This window comes from Saccostrea echinata, unplaced genomic scaffold, assembly GCF_033153115.1.
Source record: "Saccostrea echinata isolate AGI-Se365-2 ecotype Australia unplaced genomic scaffold, CSIRO_AGI_Sech_v1 ptg000025l, whole genome shotgun sequence".
NCBI classification, from domain to species: domain Eukaryota; kingdom Metazoa; phylum Mollusca; class Bivalvia; order Ostreida; family Ostreidae; genus Saccostrea; species Saccostrea echinata.
Window position 1 is genome coordinate 28156482 of NW_026889774.1, and position 22237 is coordinate 28178718.

General features: G+C 34.5%; 2 protein-coding genes across 2 annotated transcripts; one reads left to right on the top strand and one right to left on the bottom strand.

Annotated features, from left to right (window-relative positions):
- Positions 1–21: 21 nt before the first annotated feature.
- Positions 22–17510, bottom strand: LOC133192305 (uncharacterized). Its single transcript, XM_061328316.1, has 8 exons — positions 17419–17510; positions 12112–12197; positions 11573–11689; positions 10641–10806; positions 10197–10298; positions 9806–9908; positions 2251–2417; positions 22–106 (listed from the first exon to the last, which is right to left on the bottom strand). The coding sequence occupies exons 1-8, from the start codon at positions 17501–17503 to the stop codon at positions 99–101; spliced, it is 834 nt and encodes a 277-aa protein (XP_061184300.1). The 5' UTR covers positions 17504–17510; the 3' UTR covers positions 22–98.
- A 175-nt stretch (positions 17511–17685) lies between these two features.
- LOC133192303 (E3 ubiquitin-protein ligase Mdm2-like) lies at positions 17686–21999 on the top strand. The gene is made up of 7 exons (XM_061328315.1): positions 17686–17896; positions 18288–18886; positions 19027–19081; positions 19391–19538; positions 19871–20053; positions 20434–20581; positions 20965–21999. Exons 1-7 carry the CDS (start codon positions 17736–17738, stop codon positions 21186–21188), a joined length of 1518 nt encoding a protein of 505 aa, XP_061184299.1. The 5' UTR covers positions 17686–17735; the 3' UTR covers positions 21189–21999.
- Positions 22000–22237: the final 238 nt, after the last annotated feature.

Here is a 22237-nt window from a genome sequence, read left to right on the forward strand (position 1 = left end):
TGTGGTAGTATAGGTTCTTCTGCTGATTCTATTTTTTGGTATCCTCTTCTGTGCTGAAGTTAGACACTGTAATTCTGTTGGTACTTGTTTCTTCTGTTCTAATCAGCTGAACAAGAAAACAAATCCGAAAAGTTTAATCTTATACAAAACATTCATAAAAACCAGAAGTCTCTGATGAGACTGTAGCTCTACTGGTCTGTTTGTATAACAAAAGAAAAGTAGCACTTGGATTTGAAACATTGCAACATGCAACAATAAATAGAATTATGTATCTTAATGTAGTCTACTTTTGTGACAAGTTATATTGAAATCAAATGAAAACTAGGAGTAGTAGCGTTTTGAAAGTATTTCACGGAAATTTCTATTTTTAGTACCGGTAACCATGACAACACCACTCACCCAAATAAAAAAAAAACAGAAATACATATTATGTATCGTAGTGTATTCTAACTGTGTGCCAAATTAGATTGAAATCAGACCAATATTGTAGGAGGAGTAACGTTTTAAAGGAATTTCACAGAAATTTCTATTTTAAGTAACCATGGCAACACTGTTCATCGAATTCAAAAACCAATGCAATAAATTATGTATCTTAGTATAGTCTTCTTGTATGCCTAATTATATTAGAAGCAGACTAAAACTGTAGCAGGAGTAGTGTTTTAAAGGAATTTCACAGAAATTTCTATTTTTAGTAACCATGGCAACACCATCCATCGAAATCAAAAACCGATGCACCAAATTATGTATCTTAGTGTAGTCTACTTGTGTGCCAAGTTATATTGAAATCGGACCAAAACTGTAGGAGGAGTAGCGTTTTAAAGGAATTTCACAGAAATTTCTATTTTTAGTAACCATGACAACACCGTCCATCAAAATCAAAAACCGATGCACTAAATTATGTATCTTAGTGTAGTCTACTTGTGTGCCAAGTTATATTGAAATCGGACCAAAACTGTAGGAGGAGTAGCGTTTTAAAGAAATTTCACAGAAATTTCTATTTTTAGTAACCATTGCAACACCATCCATCGAAATCAAAAACTGATGCACTAAATTATGTATCTTAGTGTAGTCTACTTGTGTGCCAAGTAAAATTGAAATCGGACCAAAACTGTAAGAGGAGTAGCGTTTTAAAGGAATTTCACAGAAATTTCTATTTTTAGTAACCATGGCAACACTGTCCATCGAAATCAAAAACCGATGCACTAAATTATGTATCTTAGTGTAGTCTACTTGTGTGCCAAGTTATATTGAAATCGGACCAAAACTGTAGGAGGAGTAGCGTTTTGAAGGAATTTCACAGAAATTTCTATTTTTAGTAACCATGGCAACACCGTCCATCGAAATCAAAAACCGATGCACTAAATTATGTATCTTAGTGTAGTCTACTTGTGTGCCAAGTTATATTGAAATCGGACCAAAACTGTAGGAGGAGTAGCGTTTTAAAGGAATTTCACAGAAATTTCTATTTTTAGTAACCATGACAACACCGTCCATCGAAATCAAAAACCAATGCACTAAATTATGTATCTTAGTGTAGTCTACTTGTGTGCCAAGTTATATTGAAATCGGACCATATCTGTAGGAGGAGTAGCGTTTTAAAGGAATTTCACAGAAATTTCTATTTTTAGTAACCATGACAACACCGTTCATCGAAATCAAAAACCGATGCACTAAATTATGTATCTTAGTGTAGTCTACTTGTGTGCCAAGTTATATTGAAATCGGACCAAAACTGTAGGAGGAGTAGCGTTTTAAAGAAATTTCACAGAAATTTCTATTTTTAGTAACCATGGCAACACCGTCCATCGAAATCAAAAACCGATGCACTAAATTATGTATCTTAGTGTAGTCTACTTGTGTGCCAAGTTATATTGAAATCGGACCATAACTGTAGGAGGAGTAGCGTTTTGAAAAATTGTTTACAGACAGACGGACAGACAGACGGACAGACAGACAGACAGACAGACAGACGGACGGACGACGGACACCTTACTATCGCATAAGCTCTTCTGGTCTCTGACCAGTAGAGCTAATAACTAGATAAGCTCGTTGCCCTAGCTGGTCCAATCCATTTCTTGGTCAAACTCACTCCTTTCTCACAAGAATATAATTTTTGTGTTCATCAAACAATAATATAAAAACATATCGCTATTTAAACGTTAAAACAACAGAGCAGCTTAGCTAGTAACTGTATACCAATGTTGGTAATTCTTTGCTGCTGTCGACTGCCCACGCTAGGGTTACACTGACCTTTTCTTTGGGCGGTTGTTGTTGATATGGCGCCACCGATCGATCGTTTTCGCTCTCTGACTTGCTTCTGCCACAAAATCTGTTGTAGTCGCTGAAGTTCCTGTTGTAAAGCCATACATTTTTCCTCTAAACGTTCTCCATTGGCAATTTCCAAGTCCTTGCTCAAACTTGAATAATTTGAAATACTATGATATTCAAATTTTGTATTATTTTCATCAGTTTTTATTGGAAAGTCGTTATATGTATTAAGATATTTGTTCTTTCTTTGAGATATTTGAAATGCATTTTGAGAATCAGTTACTGTGGAATCATTAAAATTTGTAAGGGGAAATTTTCGTGGATTGCATAAATTTTACAGGTTCGTGGGGACGTAAGTTCGTGTATTCTCTTATAAACCTACAAAAGGAAATATGACTTTGTAAACAAAGATTCTTAATTCTTGGAGGATGTTAATTCGTGGATGAGAGGTACCCACGAATTCCAAGAATATTGATCCGGCCGGTGTCGCATAATATTTGGTCCGCCTCGTTTAAAGGTCCGGGGGGGACCTAATACGATAACATATAAGGTCCGGCCTGCCTCTATAATAAAAGGTCCGCCTTCGGTTTAATATGCAGATTTTTCTCCTTTATTGATTCGAAATTAATTTGCTTTATTAATCTTTTTAAATTATTTAAGGTATAGTTGTTATAAAAGTGTCCCTCCCAGCAAAATGGAGTTCCAGGGACCTACATGTATGTACATTGTATATATACTAAAAGGATCAAGTCTTGCGATATCTCGCTAGTTGCTGGATTTCGTTAGCCAATTTTAATTAATTATATTTCTAATACTATGATATATTTCAGTATAAAACCTCAAATTATCTATCAAAAAATTATTCAAAATTTGATGTTAGCACTGATTAACTGTATGCTCCTTATCGTAGTACATACCTCCCAGATAGTGCACAAAACAAAAAATATAAAGATGCAAAGATCTGTTATCGAGTTACCTTATGGGAAAATCATGTACGACATGTGTCTTTTATAGTTTAAGTGATATCAATATTATCATTGCAAAATAAAAAAAAAATACATATATATAATACGCATACCTTCACTGACACATTGTTCAGTATATGGTGTTCGTAAGTCCAACAATGATCATTTCATTACAGTCTATTTCCTAACAACGTTCGACTTCCACTTCCCAAAAAGAATTTTCATATCTTTCGAAAGATATTTCATTATATCATTAATAATAATTATGCATAATTCTTACGATTCATATTGTACCTAACTATAAAATAATTGGAGGGTCACTTTGACAGGGACTTGTGTTACGGTGTACTAGCCTATCCCGTTGTTGTTAAAACAACATGTCTGTGCTTTGGGGGGGGGGGGGGGGGGGTAGGCCTATTGTCTCACCTGACGAAACTTGAAGTCGCACATCCCCCGTGTTTTTATAACCATCGTTTCTTATCCAGTTAAAGACTAACGATTATTTCATTCTACTTGATATTACCCCGGGGTTAACACTGGTTAAGGAAGATGTGCATTAATTGGCAAAATCAAACCAAAGTCAATCGAGTTGAACATTTTAAGCAATAAAATACCCCCTCCCCAAAAAAAGGAAAAGATTATAAATGGTTTTGTTGTATTTTTGGTGGGTGGGGTATAGCAAAATTATGCTGATACATGTCAAATAGTTTAAAAAGTACTGATGTTGTAGACTTTCCTCCCGCATTAATATTTTTTCCCGGGAAAACGAGCTTGGGTTTAAAGACCCCTCCCCTTTTGGAAAATGAGCCTAGCATAGGATTTTATTTCCGGGATTTTTTTTTTAAATATTGTTTATTTCATTCCCTACATTTTGTAGTTTTCATCTCTGACGTTTTAAAATTTTCATCTCTGACATTTATCATCATAAAGTACTTTTCCGGCAATGAAAACAAAATTGAAATTTCCCTTATAAAAAAATTAAAGAATAAATCAAGAATAATTCATTGATTTCCAAATAATAAGTTCTGCTTATATTTAAAAGAATCTTATGACGATTTTATCCTCGGACACATGTAAGTGTAAGTTGTGAATTTTTGTTCATCTTTTCAAATCAAGATAATCAGACTGAATTTGAGATCAGAAAGGTTTAGGTAGAATTTATGACATACAGAAACTATGTTTGACGGAATAAAGTAATCAAAGTTGAGGAGATTCTGTTTTTCGGTGCTTTCAAACACATATAATTCATTGGGCATTAAAATTTGGTGATAAAAAATTGCATGTTTTATTATTGAAATTATTGCATTTTATTACTAAACTTTGTATTTTTACTAGACTTAGTGTTGATTGTATTGTAAAATGAAAACAAAAAATGTCGGAAATGCAATGCAAAATTTCGGAAATGACATGCAGCGAGCTTGGAAGAAACAACCCCGGCTTTATTATCCACCATAGGAAATACTCAGTACGCTTCAGTACAGAATTTTCTCCTTTTCCACCTTCTTACTAGGGAGAATCTTATCCACCCATACTATTTACAGAGGAGTTTTACAGAGCAACTTGACATGTATTTCCCCCTAAAATAAAAAGGAAAGTGTCTGTTGAGATCGTGACTGATATAAAAATTCATAAAACACCACCAAGTCGTGTTCTTTTGTTATTATTTTTTATATTTATTTTGATTTTGGTTTAAATTAGATTTTCTACGACTTTAAGCGGCTATTTCTTTTTTATTTATGTGTGTGTGATGGGGGGGGGGGGGGTTATAGTTCATCAACATTACTAATTAAATAATAATATATATCCTTGGTCCCTTCAGACAGATGTTTATGGTTGCATATAGATATACAATACAGTAGACACATCTCCTGCAAACGTACATAGAGTGGATAATTAATTGACATTAAAGTTTTGTCTTTTTGTCAGCATATTAAATGAAAAAAAGTACACTACTACATGTAGTATATATGCAATTCTTATGCACAATTAGGCCATTCCAAGAGTTTTCTAAGTTAATTTAGCGTCCATCCTAAAATTAAAAACCTAATGATCTTTTTACCCTGGAAAAACACACGAACCAACAAAGAAAAAAAAACAATAGGAACTTACAGCATTTCCATAATTTTTGCTTTGTAAGTGAGATACATGTATGTGGGAAAAAAGAAAAACAGAGGGCGGACCTTTTATTATACTGCGTTTTAAGGTCCGCCCTGCCATTCTAACGAGTTTTTTTTTTTTACGCTACGATAACTTTTAATAAACTCTGTTCAAAATATTCGCCTTGTAATAGTAAGATATCTGAAATATAGAGGGCGGACCTTTTGTTATACTGCGTTTTAAGGTCCGCCCTGTCTCTTTCTCTAGTTTGTATGCTACGAAAATAAACCCTGTTCAAAATTTTCGCCTTGTAATAGTAAGATAACTGAAATATAGAGGGCGGACCTTTTATTATACTGCGTTTTAAGGTCCGCCCTATCTCTAGTTTGTATGCTACGAAAATAAACCTTGTTCAAAATTTTCGCCTTGTAATAGTACGATATCTGAAAAACAGAGGGCAGACCTTTTATTATACATGTACTGCGTTTTAAGGTCCGACCTGCCATTTTGACAAGTTTTTATGTTACGGAAATAAACCTTGTCCAAAATGTTTTCTTTCTAACAGTAAGACGTCTGAATCATAGATGGCGGACCTTTAAATATACTGCGTTTTAAGGTCCGCCCTGTCTCTTTCTCTAGTTTGTATGCTACGAAAATAAACCCTATTCAAAATTTTCGCCTTGTAATAGTAAGATATCTGAAATATAGAGGGCGGACCTTTTATTATATTGCGTTTTAAGGTCCGCCCTGTCTCTTTCTCTAATTTTTATGCTACGAAAATAAACCCTGTTCAAAATTTTCACCTTGTAATAGTCAGATGTCTGAAATATAGAGGGCGGACCTTTTATTATACTGCGTTTTAAGGTCCGCCCTGTCATTTTGACTAGTTTTTATGTTACGGAAATAAACCCTGTCCAAAATGTTTGCTTTCTAATGGTAAAATATCTGAAAAACAGAGGGCAGACCTTTTATTATACTGCGTTTTAAGGTCCGCCCTGCCTCTTTCTCTAGTTTTTATGCTATGAAAATAAACCTGTTCAAAATTTTCGCCTTGTAATAGTACAATATCTGAAATACAGAAGGCGGAGCTTTTATTATACTGCGTTTTAAGGTCCGCCCTGCCCCTTTCTCTATTTTTCATGCTACAGAAAAAAACCCTGTCTATAATTTTCTCTTTGTAATAAATAGATCAAAACGGGGGATTAAGGTTTTACATAGGAATATCTAGGAAAAAGTCTTCAAAAATCTTCTTCTTAAGAACAACAATGTCATGATTAGTCATATTAATATGGAAGCATCATCAGTTAGTGTAGATGTACGTTTGTTCAAATCATGACCCCCGGGGTAGGGTGGGGTCACAATGGGGGATCAAAGTTTTACATAGGATATATATATATATATATATATATATATATATATATATATATATATATATATATATATATATATATATATATATATATATATATATCGAAAAATCTTCTCCACAAGAACAGCAAAGCCATCTTTAGTCAGATTGATATGGAAACATCCTCAGTTATTGTAGATTCAAATTTGTTTAAACCATGATAACAGGTCATATAAAATTAATTTTCCGCCGGAATATGGCTGAAATATAGCCGACTCGGCGTTAAACCCTAATCAATCAATCAAACCATGACCCCCTAGGGGTAGGATGGGCCACAATGCACTATCAGGGTTTAGCATGTGAATGTATAGGAAAAAAATTCTAAAACTTTTTTTTTAGGAACAACAAAGCCATGTTTAGTCACATTGATATAGAAGTATCTTGAGGTAGTGTAAATTCAAGTTTGTTTAAATCATGACCCCGAGGGTAGGGTGGGGCTAGCGCTATATCTATAAAAATCATGACACCTGGGGTAGGGTGGGGTCACAATAGTGATTGATGTTTTACATTGGAAGATATGTTAGAATAAATTTGCCACCCCTCCTCTTCCTCACCTGAGATGCAATGTATTACCGGAAATTTCTCCAGCCACTACCGAAATTATTCATATAACATGCGCAGATCGGGGGGGGGGGGGGGGGGAGTCGGGGGACCCCCCCCCCCCCCTGTAATTTGCAGAGTTATTAAAAGTATATACTGAAGTAAATAAAAAATGACTTTGGGCCCCCTTAGAAAACGTGGACCCTACCATCACCACCACGAAATAGGTGTTTTTCACGTTTTGGAAATGGAATTGGATTTTACGTTTTTTTTTCTTCCTTGTCAAGAAATTTTTGGGTTAGACATTTTTTTGACTGGGATGCCCCCCCCCCCCCCCCGGAAAAATTCTTGATCCGCGCCTGTATAATCATTATTCAAAATTGTTAGGTAATATCCGAAACAACATATGTGCAATGTATAGCATTTATGAAAATCGAACTTCAAAAATTCTGTCATGACTACATGAGACCGATTGTATTATTTCCTCCATGGTTACCACGGAGAACGACTGAGGACTTCGAAAAGGATAATTTAAGGAGATTGGCAAAGTTCCTAGCTTTCGTAAAGAATTTTTCAAAAACTCTTGAGCAGGTGTAGTGGTACTAAACAATACACTTTATTGGTTTTCACCGCGTAGAAAATTCTACACGGGAGATCACTCTCAATCAAGCTCCAGACAGCTCAGTATTACTCCATATCATTATTCGTAGGGAAAGAAGTCCCTCAGTCATACTCCATACAGTGTCAATTCTCCGGGACTACTTGGTATGGAGTTGTAGCGTAACGTAATACTGAGCTGTCTGCAGCTTGGACTCTCATGATGGAAAACCCCATGAATTACCTTTTTTCTCCGGATAACCGTGAGTTGCCACTTTCCATAAATGAATAAAATAAATAATCATAAATAATCAGCGTTTTATAAAAGAAATATATTTTTGATTTAAAATTAGACTGAAACGCTTCTAGTCGACATCACGAAAATGTACATATCATGTAGCTTGAAATGGGAAATATGACGCACGCTTGACAACGTCCCCAGAAACAATCAGTCAGTATATTTCTGGGTGCATTTGTGTGTGTGTGTGTGTGGGGGGGGGGGGGGGTTATAGCACAAATTAATGTAGAAAATAGAAATTCCTTGATACGCAAAAAAAAGGAAGAGGATCAACTGATGTTCCCTCCCCCTTCCCCCGTTCATACAGACGTGAGATACATAAATGACTTGTATATACATGTAGAACTGGACATTCAACTTTGCCCAAAATGCTTCATGTCGGTAATAAAAGAAAATATTTTACAATAATGATTTCAAATTTTAATCTGTCATGCAATACAGCCTGCTAGATTATCCCACAGTCTGTCTATTATAGTCACAGTAAAATGTGTAATTTCTTTTTCTTTCTTTTTCTTTTGGCAAAAAAAAAAAAATTACAAAAATGAAATATTATTTCATATGTAGTTCATTATGACGAGGAAGAGTGATATTTTTGTAAGAAAGAATTAAATCCAAACCATGATTATACTTTAAATCTGATGTATATGTTTTCAATATTGAATTACCTGTTTTAAGCTTTAACATTACATGTATTTTGTTTGTGCAGTAAATACAGATCGAATACAACATTAGGCTATATATTACCCTATCCACAAATAAAGGGCAAAATATTATTATAAACTGAAAACAAGTTAATTGTTAAAACTAAAGGGAAGCATATACATATTTTTATTTTTTATCGGTCTTAGTATTAAACTCTACATGCACTTGGAATAAGAAATTTCTTTAAATATTGTAATAAAAATAGACTATATATAATTATATAATTATATCACAATTTTGATGTGTACGCATGAATATCATAATAGTATTATAATTTCTTCTTCAGCATAATTTATTAAAATAGAAAATTCATATCTATTGATTTAAAGCAAACACATGACCATGACATTGTCATTGCTATCTGCCGCGGGCTCTACCAGCAGGTACCTGTCAGGTATACTAATACTTCACACCCCCATTGTTTTATTGCCTATACACACCGGCAGATTTCACACCTTTAATCATCCTAATTTACACAAAGCAAATGCTGGGGAAAATCAAACACAAGCCCAATAAATGCGACATTTTTTTTAAATCATTGCCCTAAACGGTATTGCTAAAAGCACACTAAACAAGGAGTAGCAATTCCTGCCCTAAGAGATATATTGTACAAAAAAATAAACACAACAGCTAGGGCAAATCCTTAATCTTTCTTCATATGATGTAAACAAACTCTCTTTAATTTTATGTGTTTAAGTCAAGATTAAAACATTTTGCACCACCCGGACCTTTAAATTTAGGCGGACTTTTTCTTATACGGGCCGGACCTTTTCTTATAAAAGGCGGACCTTATATGTTATCGTATTAGGTCCCCCCGGACCTTTAAACGAGGCGGACCAAATATTATGCGACACCGGCCCGGCCACCATGAAATCTAATGATTCCACTGTATTGTAACAGTTTGACTTTCAAGTTCCTGCGAGTGGTTACCTTAAAAACTCTGGATCCGTGTGGGGAACCATGTTTAATTCTGTTTTCTTGGCTGTCAGAATGTCTGTCTGCTCGTGTAATTTCTTTAATTCATCGTCCAGATCTGAAGAAAAGAGTCGAATTTAGTCTGGTAAATAAATGAAGTGCATTAAAATTTCTTAAATTCCCCGGCAAACTCTAAAGGAAATAGTCGAATTTAGTCTGGTCGATATAATGATAGTCAAGTGAATAAAAATTTCTTAAGTTCACTGTCAACTTGGCGTCAAGATCATGCGAAAAAACATGTCGGTTTTAGGTAGATGTATTAAAGTGTATTTATGAGGAGGATAATACAGGTATGAAAGTCACACCGGCTATATCGATCAGTTACAGCAGTTAAACAGCTACTTACCTTCCTTCGTTTTCTGAAGATTTTGATGACTTTGCCGTTCATTATTGAGTTGTTTTTCTATCCCCTCTAAAGTTTTATGTCTTTCTTCGATGACTTCTAACTCTGTGAGAAAACAAAGTCTCTAATTCAATCGATTCATGTTCAATATTAATAAAATTAGGTAATGTTTCCCTGGAAATTTATATTACAGCACCTCATGATAATCTTCAGCGAAAATTCGCCAGAACAGTTCTGTAAGGAGCTATTAATTTCATTAGTGTATTCATTTCCTGCAATAATTGTAGTAAAATTGGATTTTTATTTTAAATATTAACATATGTAATTGTCAATTAAAGTATCCCGATTATATTTCTTGTTAAAAGAGTGTGTGTTCTGACTAGTTCATGAAATATAAAAACAGAGAGAGAGAGAGAGAAGGAGAGATGGAGGGACGCAGGGGGGTACCTGCTCTTAGGTTTATTTCCGTCTGTTTTGCCTCTTCCAATGCTTTCTTGTGTTCCTCTTTTCTCCGCTGATGACCCCCACTCTGTAACCCATAATCCTGTATGAAGCCCCTCACCCCACGACAAAACCCTTCCAGTGCCTCTGTCTTTCTGAACTGCATGTCTGTCTGCACCAAAAAATAAAAATAAATAAATAAATGAACACATCTAGAATGATGTGTGTGTGTGTACGTAAGACTGCGTATATTCTTGACAAATAAAATTGGCTTGCTACTTTGTGTAGAAGGCCAACAAGAAAAACTGAATTGTTTGATGTACTCCGACCGACTTATCAAAATTGCCCCTACCTCATCACTTTCAGAACTTTTCTTTTTTCATTTTTTTAGAGGGGTGGGTGTTCCAGGGAAATAGAGATTGTTTTATTTGAATCTTAAGGGGTTCACAATTTCTCTAAGACGCCTTTTTGATAGAAAGAATTTATAGCAATAAATATTAAATCTGTTTAGCTGTCCATTGAACATGTATAATGAAACATCAATAAATTTCCAAGTTTGTGTTTTTAAGACAATACTAGTAATTATATAATCAATTTGTTAGATACTGGAAAAAAAAAACCTACCCAGCCACCCATCTTGAAAAATGTGGATCGGTGTACATCAAACGAAACATGTTTTTTTATTGATGGCCTAATTTTTATTGGCAGCGAATCATCAGCTTGTAAAGATAAATAACTTTGATGTCTAGAATACGATTACTTATTAATATTAGAATAAAAATCTGCCTGTCTTATTATTTTGAGAGCATGGTATCCATTTTCTATAATTTGTTATATAATTTGAGGTTTTCTTTTTGTAATCTACTATTCTGTAAAACAAATTGTACAATGTATTTCTTGTAAAACTAGGTTTGGTATAGATTTTATAAAGCACAAACCAGACATTTTTGGATACGTTCTTTTTCCGTCTCTAGAGAGGCCTTTTCGTCTCTTAAAATGTTTTCCCTGTGGTCTAAACACTTTAAATTCACCTCCTCTTGAATTAACAAATTTGTCTAGACAGGAAGAAATGGCTTAATATATTAAAGATTAAAGTTAAGAAACAAACAAACAAACAAACAAATTAATGAAGAAGTCAACTCACCTTTTTACAAAAGTCAAAATGACATCTTGCATGCGCTTGTACAAAAATTACTTTTTAAAAATATGTCTAAGAAATATAATTGGAGAGGAAAATGTTCAACAAGTCCGAATATATATGGGAGAGCAGGGGCTGTCGCAATCTAATTAAAATTGGATCTTTGATCCGCTCCAATTAGATCGCTACACAAAGTAGCGATCTAGTTGGAGCGGATCAAAGATCTAATTTTAATTAGATTGGGGCTGTCGTAGGTTCCTTCAACGTTATTTCTATCTATTACAGTGGAACAAACAAATAATTTCTTGTCTCCCATACTGAATATTCTGTTAATCTTACTTTACATATCAATTCTCTTTGCAACTCTTTGTATTTTTTCTGTAATCCATCTTTTCTGGCTAATGTCGACTGAATCCTGCATTTCACTACAAAACAAAAATATATCCATTTGAATAAACTAATAGACTTTAATAAGTAATCTAATGATTCAATCTTGGTAAGTTTTAGTTCTGTTGAAGAGAAGATTTAGATTACGAGCCAATATGAGGGTGGATCCAAGGGGCCCCCTGGAGTTACGTTTATAATATGCATGTTAGATAGTTTTAAAAGACCCCCCCCCCCCAAAAAAAAAAATAAATAAATAAATAAATAAATAAATAAATAAATAAATAAAATAAAATAAAATAAATAAACGCACACACACACAAAGGAAAAAAAATCAAAATTTCTCTAGAATTTGTTGTCCATTTTATCAGTTTATTGAAAATTTTAACAAGTGGAAAGACTCTATGTGAAAAAAAATCAATAGTGGCAGATTTATAAACTGACATAGGGAGTAGTAAGGGGCCTAGCGGGGCTCAGATCCAGGATGGTGTATTTTGTGTAATTGCCTTTCTGTCTGAATACAAAGATTATAAATTTAAAGCATAAAGTTAAAACCGAAAACTTCTGATATTAGTTTTTAAAATGTTTCTTTTGTTGTGCATGAAGCTCTGAATGAATATCATGGCCGTAGGAACGGGGGGGGGGGGCGTGCCCCCCCCCAATAATTTTGCCAATGTATAGAATACTATAGAAAACTTAGCCACTATATGCTTGTGCCCCCTCAATAAAAACGGCTGATGACCTTTTTTTTTTGCTTATCAAGGAATTTTGGTAGTTGATAACTAGTACCCCCTCAACTGAAAATGTTTGGCTGTGCCCCCCCCCCCCCCAAACTGAAATTGCTTCCTACGGGCCTGTGATCTGATTAAAAAGATCGTCTAAACTTGTCGTCATTTTTTCAATGTATCGTTTTCTGTGTATAAACTTTTTTAATGTTCATACTTAGATCTATATCATTCAAACACAGCCGAGATCGCCATTTCAGCAGAATGTTCAGGCCATTCATCACATCGATCATGTTTGGTCATAAAACTCAGCTATAAAGCATATTGACCGTGTGTTGACACACAGTCTTAGAATTAAAATTAGACCTTTCATCTAGCTCTTCGTTTATCTATCTGTCGCTCCTGAACAAAACAAGTAGATAAACGAAGAGCGAGATGAAAGGTCTGGATAATTTTAATTAGATTGATTGACACACAACTGATCGAAAGTCGAACATGACCGCGAGTCGAACGCATTTTAAACCTCACCTACACCTTTTGATAAACAATAAATGGTAGGCAACTCTTCTTTTTTATCCATTTAATTAATTAGAGTTATCTTTTCTAAGTCGAACTCTTCTGTCAGTAGTTCTAGGTGCCGGGAAATTTGAAGGTGATTTCTCCAAATTTTCTGTCGTAAATGAATTATCCATGTTGTTTCAAAGCTCCAAACATTTACCAAATAAGCTAATCAATACTTTAAAAGACAGATTTATACCAATCAATATTTTTAAAAGCTGTTTTTATATGGTTTTGGATACATAATTCGCAAAATAATTAACCAAAGCTCATTGAATTAATATCGAAAAAAGATATGGAGTCGAACACCGAAAAAGATCGCAAGTCGATCAGTGTTCGACACTAGAAACAACGATAAAATACCGCAATTTACACAAGAGAGAATAAAAGCTTTATAAGATTTATAAAAATTACATTATTATAGAAGAAAATGAATCAACTCTTTCCATTAAAAAAAACAAAACAAAAACAAACAAACAAAAAAAAAAAAAAAAAAAAACACAAACAAACAAACAAACGAACAAACAAACAAACCTGTGCCACCAGTACTTTAATTATTCCATGATTCAGACCACAATTTACTTGATCATTTTAACTGTAAACATCTAGTCGTAATATAGCAAATTTAGATGTAGGCTATCTATTTTGGCAATTACGTCTAAAATCAAGTTTTAAACTTTGTGCAAAAATCCTCATGCTGGGGAAAGGAGTTTTCTTTTCTTTTTATCAACAAATTTGTGAGTTGGATTTTTTTTTTAATGTAGTCCCCCCTCCCCTCTCTCTGGAAAAAAAAAAAAAAAACTGGGTCTGCACCTGCCTATGTTTTCAGTGCTCTCCAGAGCCCAATACATGTTACTGGTGGGTTCTTAATGCTTTATCCATTTACCAAGACTGTGAAAAGACAAAGATGAATATTTAATTAAGAAGATCTGACGCTCCGCAAGCACGAAGTATATTTTCGAACATAATATTTTACTGTCAATTTAGTTTGAAAATGTTCATTGGAAAGTCTAGCTGCAACCCCTCTCCTAATTTTTTGCAGCACGGTAAAATCGCCCCGTTTTATGTAGCCAAAAAACTTATTGTTGAAACAGTTGGAACCCACCCCCCCCCCCCCCAACCGCATAAAATTTTCGAGATTGGATAATTACTTTTGGTTTTTGCTGGCTCATGGCGCAGTCTTCACAACAATTTTTTTTTTCAACGCATGCCCGTCGGGCATCTCATCTACTACTTTTACCAAGTTTACATGCCTTACTCAAAATTTAACTTCATGAAATTAAAAAAAAAAATGCTGTCTTTACAGTGTATGAACCATTGTTTATACAAGAATGGACCAACAACCAAAAATTTCCAAGAGTGAAAAATATTCTTTCGGGTGGTCAAGAACATATACTTTTTATTGCTGTAATGCATTACCGAAAATTTTGAAATGTAGTAGTTTATAATTAAGGAAAAACCTGCATGCAGTTTTTAACATACTGAATTTGGATTCCATGTGAAAATCCTACAGTGTAATTACAGTTTGTGTACACAGTGTGTACACAATGTGGCATGATTATCTCGTGCATTTCAACAACAGTAGAAAGACGACAGGGATTAGTTAGTTACGCTTCTTTGCATATGACACTTGTGAAATTGATTTCAAAATGTGTATGCACTTCTTTGGTCAACTTATTTAGTATATATACTTGTGTGTTTTAATGATATTGTTACATTAGGTAATAAAAAATAAATTTCACCTATTTACTTGACTACTGACGGCATATTTATTTGGTACATTAAATACATGTATAAACAGGGCTGTTAAAAAAGGTCAGTGAATCTACAATGAATAATAAATCTACCAAAATGTGGTAATCATTGCTATTTTTGAAGAAATCTGAATTTAATAAACGAGTATTGAACAATTGAACATTGAAAAAGAGGGGGGGGGGGGTAACGATAACTTCTGACGTAAATGTAATTTCTTTTGATTTTATTTACCGGGTATTTTACTAAACTAATATTCAAATTTTCACACACAAAAAATCAAGAAATGCCAATTAGAAACAAAAAGGGAAAAGGAGTTGTCATGGAATAAAATACCGTACATACTTTGATATCAGAAACGAAAGTATAGATTGCAATCCACTGTGTAAAATATTTTTACATAAAAGTCAGTCTATAATGGAGAAAACATTACACATGCCCAGCGGACATGTGAATCTTCATTTTTTACATGCCCGCCCGCAATTTTACCAGGTCCCGGGCATCGGACTCGATCCCGGGTTATTTCGAAGACTGATGGCGGGTGTGACTGGTCAACTTACTTCTCCTAGGCACCTGATCCCACCTCTGGAATTTCCGGGGGTTCGTGTTTTGTATCCTTTTCACAGATTTGTATTGTCTGTAGATTTTCTTGAGATCGATTCCGTTCCCTATCTTCATCTTTTTCAGGTACGTTGTCTTGAATCTTTTTTCGCCCCCCCCCCCTTAAAAAAAAACAACGATGCTGCAAGTATGTTTGCGCCAGTTCCAGAAAAAAAAAGATTTGTTGAGATTTCAGGAAAATAGGGGCCGTAACAGAGGATTAACATTTGATTAAAGAAAAAAAAAACGAAAGCTTATAGAGATAATTTGAATGGTTTTAAAATCCGCATGAAAGATTTAAAAATTTCTGAAGAAATAAATATTCAACATCAAATTTTTATGCAATTTTGTAAATCGTTTTATGTCTTCTGATTTTAAAATATGTCAAATTGAATTTGTTTCATGGCAAGATTGTTTAGATTGAAACTATTTTGCGTTGAATAAAGTAATCGAACTTTAAGAAAATTAGTCCTATTATAGAAAGTTGTGAAACTTCAAACAATAAATTGAGTCCTGACCACATAAATTCGCCTGAAACGAATACTTAGAGCATTCGAAATGCTACCTTAGAAAAGACTTCTAGGTGCAAAAAATGAAGATAACAAACAGTGATCGATGTCAAAAAAAAAAAAAGCAAAACTTTTTTTTTCTCTTTTGCCATAACTTCAAATTGGGCTTCAAACATGTTCAACGGAGGATGAAAAAAAGAGAGAAAAAGCATAAAACTGGGGAAAAAACTGAATACAGAGAGAAATAAGATAAAATCAACAGAAAAGGTGGAGGATCAATGAAAAATTTTGCAAATTGATAATGTTGACTGAATTCTACATTACATGTATTACTTTCCTCCTTTAATTTAAAATTATTTCCCGTATTACCAACAACGTTTCACAATCTTCCTTGATATTAAAATAAATTAAATGAAAATCATGTCAAAATGTTTGGTATGAATCAAAATCTATCTATAAAAGAAAAAGACGAGATCAAACAAAATCTTTTCAGAAGTTTGTCTATTTTTAAAAATAATAATATATTATGTTAATGTCATGAAAAGCAGTTCCTATTAACAATTATGTAATTCATGCGACTCGGAATAAATGGCGTTCGACTTCATATCTAGCCGTTCGACTTATGGTCGAATGTGTTCGACTTACGATCTATTTTGTATCTCGGGCTTTTTCCTTTAATAACAATTGTTTCATTCAGTTGCCACAGTAAACAACACGCTAAAATGACGCCTTAGGCACACATTTCGATACATCTCTGGGTTTATGACACGCATAATGTACCCTGTTGTCAACGCTGTCGGTGAATATAGATAGGCGTTCGACTTGCGATCAGTTTACCCTAATGCTAAATATGATAATTTGCTATTAAATCAGGATTGGCAGCAAGTCATATGAGGATGCGATTTGGGTGGGGGTACTGGGTGGGTTTGGGCGAGTGGGGGGGGGGGGGTGGTGGTGCAGATCTCACTCTGGCCTCTTCTACATCCATTCCTTCTTTCCAACCTCATTCAACCCATATCCATTTTACCTTGTCCAGTCTCACAATCGTGCATGACTTGTAAACATCTGCCCTCTTTTCATATGAAAAAAAACCCATTTAAAAGAGTAAAAAGTCTTACAGTCATGATGGTACTTCTTCTTTTGTTGTGCATGAAGCTCTGAATGAATGATCTGATTAAAAAGATCGTCTAAACTTGTCGTCATTTTTTCAATGTGTCTGATCTCTTTGTACTTCGCGCGTCTGCGTGCTTTTGTTTGACGTCAAAAGTCCTCTAGAGTTTTCATAAGCAGAGGATAAAATCACGATAAACCCGAAATAGTCCGGGAGATTGTTGTCAAAACACACTGACTCATGGACAGGTAATTCCTAAGAATAGAACATTACTCTTGACCACTACCGCCTACCTGGTATAAAACTTTTGGGGAAGTATTTAGGATGGCAGAAGGAGGTGTGACAGATTTCAGCGAACAAGATCAGCAACAGAAGTTTTCTAACATGGAGACAGAGGTGAAACAGGAGAAAATTCCAGAGGAATCTGCAGGAAAGGCCGAAGGTCAAGACGAAGGCTTGTCAGAGTTCTTGGAGAGGACAAAATGGTATTTTATCTTCAGAAACATAAATCTAATTTTGAAAGGTCTATTTTATTTTATTCGAACAGTCTGCAATATACTGCTAGATTTTAAAATCAAATGTTTTTTTTAAATTGTAAAGATTAGAATAATGTTCTTTAATTAAAGCCATAAATATGTAAAAACAACCCACAGCGGCAAGTGTCAATGGCTTTTTCAAACCAGCTGTATAACAAATACAGTGTCATACTGATGGATAGGCTATTGAAATACTGATCCATTCATTGAATATGCAATATTCAAAATTTTAACCTTTATTTGCAGCTATAGTGATGATAATTACTTAACAGCCAGAATTAAGACTTTAATATGATATGCATTTGTTTTCAGTAATTTATTAAATTTGTATGCTTTGCAGCGATCGAATGTATGAGCTTCGTCAGATTCAGTATGGAGAAAGGCCTGTTACCAGTACCGGTAGAAAGAATGTCATTGACAGCTTCTTCGCCAAGCACATGCAAGCTCAGGAAGCTAAGCTAGAGTCTGGAAAAGAAAATGTTCCCGTTAATGTGGAAAATGTTGATGAAATCCGCCCAGAGACAGTGGTAGTAGAAATTCAGGGCTTGGTAGAGCAGCAGAGGGTCTCTAATGTGCTGGGCACTGCATTCAGAAGGCGGCTCGAAAACATCATCCGTGGTACAATCTCAAATGTTTCTCGGGGCCCCAGGGCTTCCCCTCAACCCACTACATCTCACAGCAGCACTCCACAACCATCCCCCAACAGTACAAATAACACAACACCCCACAGTTTGTCTCGAGATGGAACACCATCTGTTGTTGCGACCCCAAACAGTCTTTCAAGAGAGAGTACGCCGATGGAAGCAGAGATACAAAATATACCAAGGCCTGTGGAACAACTTCAACATGAAGAACGCAGTAGAAGCAACAGCATCACAAGTGCAAGAAGTGGATTCTCCACACACAGCACAACAAACTCAAGTGGATCATCCACTCGCAGTAAGATTTATAGAAAATTTTATATAGCAGTGTCAATTTTAAGGAATTGAATGTATTAAATTTTTTATCTACTCGTATTTACATTTACTTTTAGTTCAAGAATTATACAATAAATCTGATTTGATTTTATTTACTTTCAGCTAATGAGAATGAAAGTCTTCCACAGCCTTCTGTCAATAACTCACAGGAGAATCAGTGAGTACTAGAGTACAAGATAATTAATCTGCATATTCTGAATTTCATTATACATCAGTCACCTTGAAACTACATTACATATAAATACTTCATGGAATATTAGTGCAGCTATTTTTCAGTATGGATATATAATGAAAAAATATTTTCCTCAGATGAATTAAGGTTGCAATTAAACACTAAAATTAAGGAAATTGTATTTTAAAGAATTTTTTTCTTAATTATAAACAATATTTTATATTCTTATTCAATTTGAAACGTGTACTAATGTGAAATGTATTAAACTTTTTTTTTTTTTTTGCCCCTTTGAAGCGTTAATCTAGGTAACATCCCAGAGCATGTGATGGAGGAAATGCAACAAGAGGAGTTCATCCAGGAGATCAGTGAGCTGGTTCACCGTCAACTGGTTACCTCCACGCTACAAGGAAACTTCCGAACCACTCTAGAACTCACCATGAGGGTACGTAATTCATGCCTCATAAAATTCCTATCTGTATGAAACTTGTCACATTGAAAGACTTGTCTTTCTTTTTGTGCCATCAAGTAGATCTTGCTTTGCTAAAACCACTTCTAATGTGATTTAACCATAAAATATGAATGTTCAACAGACAACAATTAGTATAAAAATATTTTTAAAAAGAATACATCAGACTATTAAAGTAAAGTAGACATAAAAATATACTAGTATCCTTTAAAATTAATTTTATCAGTAGGGTGATCTCTCGGATGAATAGAATTATGCTGCAGGAAGTTTTTATGACATATATTAATTTACATAGTTGCTTTTTTTAGGATCATATGAGAAGCACAGACTCTGATGGCCAGAGGGTACAGGAGTTTATACAATCCCTCCAACCTACACAGCCAATCATACGCAACGACTTCTCTCACCTGGGAATTCCCCTTAATAACCAGGATAATCTGGACAATATCTCGGTGACCAGCGTCAGTGCTCAGGCTGTGCCTTACACACAGGTAACACTTATAAGGATCCATGTAATGATCTGTTATTGAAGTTTGAAAACTTGGGCAATGGTTGAGGTTTAGTGCTCTATTTAATTAATTAAAATCATTAAGTTGCTAATATTAAACATGAAGTCAATCTGACAGTATCAAATATTACTTTGAAAAACAGATACAAACATTTAAAAATCTTCATTTATTGACCCGTGTGATAAGAAGCATAAGTTTATGAAGTAACTGAATGTGCACCTTTTTCTTTAAAACTGGCACTGGAAATAAAGAAAACCAAGTCATTGTTGTTACTGTTTTAAAGACTATATAAATAAAACATTTTTATTTGTCCATGTAAAAGACAATTTGTGTGTTGATTTTCAAATGTTTCATTTTATCAGTCCAACATGTACCTGAGCCGAGAAATGGCCAGTCTCAAAGCCCAGGTAGAGGAGATGAAGAACATGCTTAAGGTCAGCTTTGACCTTCAATTGGACATCCAGAGAGCCATTAGACAGGAAGTGGCCGCAGCCATGTCTGAAAAGTCAGGTCAGTTAATAAAGCTCATTACTGCTCCTCTTAATCCCTGGAGGCTAAAATTTTTTGAAGAAATATACAGTCTTTGTTGATTGGTCTGACCTATCCAAGAGAAGGAAAGAAATTAAGGGGGGGGGGGGGGTGGATGTGGAAGTTCAATTTGTGGCCATCAAAAGTGAAAAAAAGTTTTTTTTTACAGGTACATTTATATTAATTTTTATTCATGACCAATTATGCTGTCTTTTTTTTTTTTAACTGACTGAGATGCTTTAAAAAGAATTTATTTTCACTTCCTTTTATGATGTAAAAATACAACTATGCACCTTATGGTACTACATGTACTATTCGAAGAAGTATCAATTGTTCTAATTAATAATTAACCAAATATTTTGTAGATGGAACTCGTGAGACAGCAACCTCCCGACAGTCTCGTCCAGTCAACGACTCGCACTGTCTCATCTGTCTGGACAAATTCTCGGACTCGGTTCTCTACCAGTGTGGTCACATGTGCGTTTGTTACGGCTGTGGGCGACAGCTGATGTCCCGTGGCTCTAAATGTCCTGTGTGCCGAGCTCCCATCAAAGATATCATCCGAGCCTACAGATGTAACTTTGAGTAGAAACAACGAACAGTAGAGTTGTTCCGTGCCAAAACTGGGGAAGTGTGGCAATGGACTTAATTGTCCAGCTAACACTTTAAAATTATAGCACCATCCATTTGTATATATAACAGCTTGAACATCATGTTCTCACAGATGTAGCATTGTACACATTAGATTGAAGTTTAACTGAAAGTGTGGAGCCATATTTACATTGCCTTTCACTTCTGATATAGTGTGCATACTGATGCATTGTGCTTGGTTAGCAAACTGACTGTTTGATAAATGAATAATCTTGGCTAGTGTTTGCCCCTAAGTGCTATAAATAATGACCTAATATTAAAAAAAACAATGTTTGACAAGGGAGTTTAAACCCCCTTCATTCTTAAGTACTAATACACAGGCTGAGTTTGTTGTGAATCATGTTTTTAGTTTGCATGATGAGTACATCTTTGCTGATAACAGTGGAAGTTTAAAAATCAGATACTTAGCATTTTTATATCATATTGCATTTCACATATTTAAACCATCACAAATAGTCAGAATTTTGCCATGTTGAATTTGACTGTTTTCACATGATTACACTCCAAAGAAGATGGTTTGTTGTTGACAATACAAGAATCATGTTGCTACTGTTTTTTTTTAAGATTTCATTATTTTTTATATATATTATATACTTTCTTTGTAAGACATGTGCAATATTAATGTTTTAATGAAATCATGTTTCCGTTTAATAGTTTTTTGATATAGAGCAGAAATAGATGCTAATTTTAATCAAACTCATGGTTGATTAAATTCTTATGTTAAGAATAAAATATCACTATTCAATAAATGTTGTTTATTTGATTGATATTCAATCTTTGTGAAACATTCTTGGATGGGGGAAAATTCTTAAACTTTTCTGTTGATTGGGCAGTGGTATATCCTTTAACCTTTTGGTTGATTAGGTAGTTTTAACCTTTCTGTCGATTAGGTAATGAGATAAACTTTAACCTTTCTGGTGATTAGGCAGTGATATATCCTTCAACCTTTCTGTTCACTGAGTAGTGATATACCAGTATCCTTTTACC

What these genes read in the sequence shown, in the direction of transcription:
- LOC133192305 (XM_061328316.1), bottom strand. Translation starts at nt 17,503, where the DNA reads ATGACGACAAGTTTAGACGATCTTTTTAATCAGATCATTCATTCAGAG. An exon ending in AACGTATCCAAAAATGTCTG is followed by an intron (nt 10,807 to 11,572) that starts GTTTGTGCTTTA and finishes TTTTTGGTGCAG; the next exon opens with ACAGACATGCAGTTCAGAAA. An exon ending in TCTTCAGAAAACGAAGGAAG is followed by an intron (nt 9,909 to 10,196) that starts GTAAGTAGCTGT and finishes TCTTTTCTTCAG; the next exon opens with ATCTGGACGATGAATTAAAG.
- LOC133192303 (XM_061328315.1), top strand. Translation starts at nt 17,736, where the DNA reads ATGGCAGAAGGAGGTGTGACAGATTTCAGCGAACAAGATCAGCAACAG. An exon ending in TTCTTGGAGAGGACAAAATG is followed by an intron (nt 17,897 to 18,287) that starts GTATTTTATCTT and finishes TATGCTTTGCAG; the next exon opens with CGATCGAATGTATGAGCTTC. An exon ending in AGCCATGTCTGAAAAGTCAG is followed by an intron (nt 20,582 to 20,964) that starts GTCAGTTAATAA and finishes AATATTTTGTAG; the next exon opens with ATGGAACTCGTGAGACAGCA.